An 8585-nucleotide genomic window follows, 5' to 3' on the forward strand; every position below is an offset into this window, starting at 1 on the left:
GGTGGAAGGAAGAAGAGCCCACACTAAGGGAAAATTTTCCTTAGGGAACTTCTAGTCTCAAGAAGTTCATTTTCCTTTGTAGACATCAACCATTGTGATCAGAGTTTATCACTCTACAAGGGAGTGCGAGTAGCTTAGAAGTAGCTGAGTAGAAGGGAAGATGATATTTTCAACATTTATGAGATGGTCACTGCTAGACTTCGTGATCAAGAAAGATTGGATGGAGCTCCCAACTATGTCATCTGGAAGGCAAGGATGTCCTTCCTTCTAGATGAATATGGCCTGAAGCCATATATTGATGCAATGGTAGTAGTGCCCCATGATGTAGATCAGCTGAAGGAGTACATAAAGGAGATGATGCGAGCAAAGAGATTGATCCTAGATGGTGTCCGGTATCATGTTGTATCACATATAACAGCCAAGAGAATGACCAAAGAGATGTAGGATACACTTTCCATGTTGTACTAGGGAAATTCTGAGCAATGAAAGATGTACATAGAGGAGAAGTTGAGGCCCATCCGGATGCAGAAGGGGGAAGGCATAGACTCTTTCCTCATCAAGATTCAGGAGATCTAAGACTAGTTGTCAGCTGTTGGGGCAGCGCCTCAACCCATAGAGATAGTGCGGTTGGCTCTAAACAATGCCTCCAAGGAGTGGCAGGTGTTCATCCAAAGTATATTGGGCAAAGATATCTTTCTAACGTGGGACAAGATGTGGGCCGATTTGTGGTAGGAGGAGTTGAGACGAGCTCTATTGAAGAGCTCCATAAGTGGTAACAACATATCGAATATGGTGAAGGAGGAGGAGAATGTGGCCCTCACATCTAAGGGCCCTAGTTAAGGATAGGGGGAGCAAAGAAAGAAGAAGAATGACATGTATAAGGTCAAGAGCTTCAGGTGTGGCATGTTTGGTCACTACATTACCCAATGTCCTCTCAAGAAGAAGGAAAAAGAGGAGAAGTAGGACCAGGAGACAACTCATGCCGATATTGACAGGTTGTCCTCCAGGCTAGAGAAATACTTCGTCATGTTTGCACACATAGCTCCAGGAGTGGGGTAGGAATATTTGGTGCTATAGCCCTAGAGTGCTACAGATGGGCAAGATCCTTGAGGAGGTCCACCCCATGGATCAATATCTTGCTATGGGGGTCCACAATATTTAGTAGCAGGATGGATCAGTGGAAGTAGATGCAGTCATATGCCAAAGTGACAATTGCAGAGAATAGTCGTAGTCAGATGTTGGGGAGCACAGTGTAGAGATGGAAACAGTGTAGTTGGCACAATGTAGAGTCAACAACAATGTAGATTCTTCAGTGACAGTGCAGATGCATCATACAGATCACAGTTGATTCAATATTTAGGATGTTTTTCAATTGCAGATGTTGCAGTTGCAACAACAACATATGAGAGGGAGTTACAGTGCATATGTAGTGCTAGCAGCGATTCAACAGGGTTAGCAACACCACAGATGCAACACATATCAGATTTGCATAGTGGTTGGTGGGAAGCAACAGCCAGACATCAACAACATGACAGGAGATGATGCAGAGATAGGGTGCTGCTATGGGATGTGTAGTAGAGCACTATAACACATTCCTCACTAAGCGGGAGTGTTAGTTTTTCTAGCGTCTATGTGTTATATCCAAAAAATTTTGTGGAGAGGATAGAATACAGAGATCTCTAAAACCCGGAAATCGTTTTTGGAAATTCTGCCTAGAAATTAAATAATTAGATTATTAGTCAGTTTTTAAATATTTTCTAAGTCTAAACTTAGGTGATATGGTTAATTAATCAGAATTAATTAAGTCAAAGTGTGAATTCTCTAGAAACTGACACAAATCGACTTCAAGTTAATCCTAGCCATGGATTAAGATTTAATCTTGGATGTTGGAGTCTCAACAAAGGATTATAAGAATAAGTTGATGGGCACTTGGAGAGTTTGATTTCACTAGCAAATAGATTTCCTTAGTAGTAGGAGTCAATTGCTAGAGAGAGAGTTAGAGAGATCGAAGTGGTGTGAGGAGTAGGGACAGTGATCCAGAGGAAATATTTTCCAGATCTGGACAGGTAGAAACAAGAGGGCCGAATTATCCTAGAGAGGCAGCGCTGAGGGAGAATGCAGTTGCTTTAGCTAGGCAGTTCGATTTGGAGGAAGGAAAAATCATTCTTAGTTCCAGAGGTCGGGAAGAAGTCCCAGAGGGTCAGAGAGACGATTTCCTCAGCATCTAGAGGTAAAACGACTTCATCAGAGCCCAATCTAAGGCAAGTAATCCATCCAACTATGCAAAGAAGTGCAGAGGCTGACACAAATCTGCAGGAGGCCAAGTTTTGATAAGCAAAGCCATGCTAGAAATTTTTTGTGAGAGAAGGGTAATTTCCTTCAGTATTTTGCCCAGATTTTTTTGTTATTTGGATTTCCAATTGAGCATCCATAGATGTACTCAAATTTCACTACTGCATAATAAAATAAAATCCTCACTGCTGCATCATTTTTCCTAAGTTGGTTTTTTTTTGGGACATTGGTCCAAAAATAATTGTGTTATCTTATATGTGTGTGCTAGCATTTCTTCTAGCGTTTATTCTTCCACAATTTTATTTGTCTAAATTGCAGTGTGAGTTATTCTGTGTTTGTTGTAGGAAACAGTAAATAAATTGTTAAAATTAATTAACAATTAGGAGAATAATTTCTAGTTGTTTGCAATAGGATTTGGGTTTCTAAATTTTCACAGTTGCCAGCATGCCTATAATCTGTTAAGTGATGTTTTTTTCATGAGTGCAAAGACCAAAACGAGGGAACCAATTGCTTTCTTGTTTATTTCCTTGAGTAATTTATTGTATGTTGAATTTATGTCACTTCATGTTAAGTTGGGTTTTGAAGTTCAATTTCCTTGGATGAAGTTTTATAATAATCTAATTGTTGTAAAGTGAATTAATAATGCAGGCTAGTCCCTTTTAAATTGCTGAAGAATAGTCAATGTGTTGGCTGAAATAATGGTGGTTTTATAATAGAAGGGACAAGCAAAAACTTATGTTTCCTAGCTCCAAGGACGAGGTTCTACTAGAAATATTGAGCACATTTTTAAGGTAACGAAATCCGATAGCGAGAAAATATGCTTAAGGCAGGATTTTCGATTTATGCATCGAGTGTTTAAATTTTGGGATCATAGTCTCCGTCGACATGAATCCTTCGCATATTATAGAACTCGTAAGCCTTGTCCCGACCCCGACTTTGTATTGTGGGCCTCTTGGCAGTTAGGAGTAGAGGGTTCAATCGACATAAAGATTCAACGGGCAAAGGAAAACTTGACCACAGTCGAGCCCGATGTATAGTCAGGAGTGACACCATTTTTGGTGAGTTGAACAAAGGCCATGACCCCGACTTATCTTGGTAATTGTGTATGAGTTGGAATTGCACCATAATTTCTCCTTGAATATTGGATTTTTTTAAGGAAATAAAAGTGAACATAAAGGGTTGTACCTCATCAAAATTTTGCAAGGTGAGAACAGGTAGAAAGTAGAGAATGCCAAAAAAATTATTGTGTTTTTGTGTTTAAATTTTTAAAAATGGAAAAAGAAGAGCACACTACCATTGCATTATTATGTTCTAGTAAAAGAGTGGAAAATGATTTGTTTTTCTTTTTGGCAATCTCAATCCTAAAGAATTTGGAGACAATAATGAACTTAAGTCAAGAATTGATATTTTTTAATGTTAAAATGATGTAAACAATATACCAACATGATCTTAGTCTATTCTCAAATACTTCATTGTGTTAGAAATTAATTAAAGAAGCAATGAAACACAAAAATATTGCAGAAACACGCAGATAAAAACTCATAAAACAATATACACATATATATGTGGTTCATCCAATTTGGGCTACGTCCACAGACAAACAACCAATCGTTCCTTTTGTATTATTCAGTAAAATGAAGAGACACAACCTACAACACATCCGTTGTAATCAACTCTTCACTTTCACACCGTCTTTTCTCTATTTTTCACTCAGAATAATAATACACATCCACAATATAATTCCCTAATATAAACCGAGAGTTATCTTCTAAAAAAAAAAATTTAAATTAACATAACTTCTACCTTCAAATCACCTGCCTAATATAAATATAAATAAAATCTCTAATAAAAAAATTAAGAAATAACTATTAAAAATAATATAAACAACATCAAAATAAACATATTACAATAATATTAAATTAAAAAAATAAATAAATAAATAAATTAAAAATAATTAAATATTAAAAAAATAATATTAATTATAATAAAAAAATTAAAATAATAATCAGTTTGAAAGAATAGCCACTCACACATTGAACGGATTTTCATATAACTGAATCACAAACACTAAACATAGCTCCCCACACTTACATGCATATTAATGTGTAGGTAAGAGTTCATATTTATTTAATATTATATTATATTAAATAAATTATCATATTGATATTTTGATTCATTATATAGTGTATTTCAATGTCAATGAAGTCTATTTGTAATATTTTTTTCATATATATTATTTTAAATTTTAAATTTTTTATTATTATTAATATAAAAAATAATATTTTTTATAATATGAATTAAATTAATAAATAATAAAAAAATATTATAATATTTTTTAAAGTTATAATTATGTGTATTTAATTCACAAGTTAAGTTTATTTATAATTATTTTATTAGAATACACATCTCTTTTAATAATAAAATTTATATATTTATTGTAATATTTTAAATAAATCATTATAAAAGAAAATATAAAGTAATGCATCAAATATAATTATTTTTATTTTTATTTGATTTAAAAAAATATTAAATATTACTTTATTTATATTTTTATTAATATTTATATTTATGTAATATTTAAATTAACTTAATATTTAAAAAAAAAAATTTAAACATTTTTATAAATATTAAAGAGTTTTAATTTCATTTTTTTAAGGTTTAATAGAATATATATATATATATATATTGTAACTTAGGCATTGCTTCTTTCTATATTACGATATCAAAAACTTACAGCAAACTTAGGTCTAGGTGGCTAGCCTGCCCGCAGGAAACCAGGCCACCACCTATCAGCATTAAAACCAGACCAAAATTTAAAAATGTCTTTCTCCTTAGAACTGTCGTATCTAAGCTTACGCATACTACTAGCTAATCTATCTACTAGTCCATAACAAAACAACCAAACACAGTTCTTTTCTAGCAACATTTTAAACAAAACTTAAACAAAGACCCAGCTTCGTCAATCCTCGTCTGAAGAAGTAACCGGGGCGGGCACTGTGACACTCGACCCTGGCTCCCCCTTCTTCTGCTCCAACACCCATTTCAGTTCCTTCATCATTTGTTCCAATTTTCCCAACATCGGGTGATTTGTCGCTGCCTCGACTTGGATGGCCACCATTTCTTTCAGGAGAGTGTGTTTAAGATTTTCTATTGTTGCCATAATCTGGCTCCTTATATGTTCTTCTCTCTAGTTTCTTTCCTCCTCCTCTTCTTCCCGGACGGCCTGGTTCATATCCATAGCCCGAGGAACCAAATGTTTCATAATCTAATAATGTTGGATCGACTTATTGAACAGAGAGTTTCGGCTCCTGCTGTTTCCTGGGTTTGGTACCAAATCTTCCCTTTCCCCCCGGGGGATTTCCTTGTTCACACTAATGGCCCTCATCTCCCGCTCCCATCCATTTATTTGGTTGCGAGTTTCAAGGGAATTCCCGACCATATACGCATTTATCATGTACATGCTTTTTTCTGAATCTAGCTTCCTACCTCTATGCTTCGGTTTGCTACTTGGGCCTTCTTTCCGGGTCCGAACATGTTTCTCTTTCTTTGGAGCCATCGTGCTATGACCTTGAAGCCTTTGTTTGATCAAGTCTTGCCTACCTATCAAGACAACAGACCACAAGTCAGTACCTCTAATTCGGAAAGCTGCTTCAGCCCACTTACTTACCCCCCCCATTCTTAGCATGAAGTTCCCCCATATTCTTCTGGCTCAAGGGCCCTGGCCACTCTACGACCTGCCCTGCCATTCTGCCCTTGACCCTTCCCTCGCTCTCTACTTCCCTGGGATGCCCTCGCTTACCATCTCGGTGGCTATCTGTATACAAAGCCATCTTCCCTCGTCTCCCCAAATGATGGGGTGAACTGCTTTCCCACCAGTACCCCAGCGGAGTTTTGCTCCTTGCCTTCTAGGAATTTCCAGGCAAGCAACAATGGGTAAGTTCCCTGTGGCTAGCAGGGACCCCATATTGGCCCGACATGGCAATCCTCTCCACCCACCAGTCGTTTCTGGACTTGGATTTAACCTTCCTCCGAGGTCTGAGTTTCTCTCTGCCTGAGGCATCTTCTTCTCCAATGGGGTACAGGTTTTTCGACTCATTACCAGGACGGCCTACTTCTTCCCTACTACTAGTTATTGACTTTCTATTTCTGGACATCTCTCCTACATAATAGAAGTATCTACCACTAACAAACCCAAGGCCTGCAAGGAAGGGAAGAGATGATACATACCACCTTTCCTCTTCGTAACCGGAGTTGTGGGCTGGTCGCTGCGCCTTACGTCGACCTTTATTCGTGCCTTCTTTCTTCGAGCTATGCTGCATGAACTCTCCTACTGCCACCTCAGGCCTTTGTTTGTATACTCCCCTTTGTCCCTCCATCCTGACCTCCACCTGTCCATTTAATTTCCTTGCTCTCCTCCCCGCGTCCCTTCCTCGGGAATTGCTGCTACTTGTCTGACCTCCTTTATTCTTCATAACTACTACATTCTCCCGGCTGCTCCTGTCGTACCCTTTCTATACCACTGATGCCACTTGCCCTCTCGACGCTGCCACTTGTACCAACTCCCCATGCTCCCTCCAACTCTTTCCTTAATGGCGTCTCGATTCTCTCTTCCTCCCCTTCAAGCGACCCTGTCCTTTCCTGCCCCGTCAGCTGCCCTACTCCGTCACTTATACCCCGCCTGTCCTCTCTCACGATTATGCTATCCCTCCCCACCCGCTGTAATCTTTCCCCGCATCTTCCACGTCCTGTCTTTTCCTGGCCGTTCTCCTCGGTATTTCCATGACCACCCTTATCGACGTCGAGAAGTTTCTGTAATCGTTCGCGTTCCTCTGGGAGCAACAACTCCATTCCTTCACTGTCTATCATCTTTCCCCTATTCCTACAGCCCCAGTTCGCTAACCAGTCTGCTGGTTGATTGCCTGAGCATTTGACATGGGTGGAGATTAGATAATCCATTTTGGTAGTTAGCTTCCCTATTTCTCCGATGAGCCACGTCGTTCACCAACTCTTACTAATTTTTTCCACTGGTTTTTCCTGTTGCAATTGCCTTACCATATCCACCACCAATTTTGAGTCGCTCTCAATTTGGAGACTCTTAATCTTGACCTGGATCGCAATTTCAAGGCCTCGCTTCAAAACATACAGTTCTGCTTCATTATTAGTCGCCTCCCCGCAATCCATCGCAAAGATTCTCATGGTTTTTCCACTGTCATTTCTGAAGACCCCCCCGACACCTGCTTCTCCCAGGTTGTGTTTGGCCGCTCCATCGAAATTAAGTTTTGTAAATCCCTGAGGGGGTTATCTGTACTGATTAATTTCCTCCATCTCTCTGACTTGGTTTTTTCTTTGGACACCGCATAGCATACTTTGGCTTACTTCTAGCTTCTTCAATATCTATTCCTCTGTTTGTGACACCTTCCAGTCCTCTTCCTTCCAGCATTTCGTCAGAATTGTTTCTCTCGTGTTCCTGATGATTTGTTCCCAGATGTCTGCCGGAGTGCGGTTTCCTTCTTTGAAGATCACACAATTCCGTGCCTTCCAGATATTCCAGAGCAAGAACCCAGCAGAAAGCACCCAGGCACGATTTACCACCGGGTTTTGGTAAGGTTTCCTCGGCCAGTTTTCTACGGTATTGATGATATTCTGGTAATTTCTATGACGGCGCTCAAACAACTTGTAATGGCTTTCCCACAGGGTGTTGCTGACTGTGCATCTATTCATCAAGTGTTCCATTGACTCCTCCTGTGCATTGCAGAGCACGCATCGTGATGGTCCTTGCCACCCCTTCTTCTGCAGTTGGTCCCAGGTAAGCGCCCTGCCATGTAACATAATCCAGACAAAGAAGGAAACTTTCGGCCAATGCTTGATTTTCCATAAGTTTTTCCATTTCTTCGTCTCTGCCTGTTGATCCTGTTTTTATTTTAAGTAATACCCTTCTACTATAGAAAAGGTTCCTTGAATTCGGGTGCCCCATCTTAGGATATCTTTCCCTTTTTTCCTCGCCACCTTCCAGGATGCCATTTCATTATAGTAGTCTTGCCATCTATCTGATTCAGACATCGCTACCCAATCCTCTTTCTGCTTCTAATTACGCCAATAATCCCCTATACCTGGTTTCCAAAAGCTGCCTACAAACTTCCCCTCTGCCTGGGATGTGAAAACTTGGATGACTTGAAGGTTTTCCTTATGGATAAGCCTTTCGCGTTGTTGCTAGGATTCCTCCCAAATCCTGGCTTTATCACCTGCTCTTATCTCCCAGAAGCTATACTCTCTAACCAATTCTTTATTACTCC

At 39.2% G+C, this 8585-nt stretch overlaps 1 protein-coding gene across 1 annotated transcript; it reads right to left on the minus strand.

Moving 5' to 3' along the window:
• Positions 1-7686: 7686 nt before the first annotated feature.
• LOC149150011 (uncharacterized) lies at positions 7687-8352 on the minus strand. Its single transcript, XM_089442660.1, has 2 exons — positions 8225-8352; positions 7687-8107 (listed from the first exon to the last, which is right to left on the minus strand). The coding sequence occupies exons 1-2, from the start codon at positions 8350-8352 to the stop codon at positions 7687-7689; spliced, it is 549 nt and encodes a 182-aa protein (XP_089298786.1).
• Between the last annotated feature and the right edge of the window lie 233 nt (positions 8353-8585).

This window comes from Pinus tabuliformis, chromosome 9, assembly GCF_031772625.1.
Source record: "Pinus tabuliformis cultivar Carrire ecotype Pingquan chromosome 9, CPIR1, whole genome shotgun sequence".
Classification (NCBI taxonomy): Eukaryota; Viridiplantae; Streptophyta; class Pinopsida; order Pinales; family Pinaceae; genus Pinus; species Pinus tabuliformis.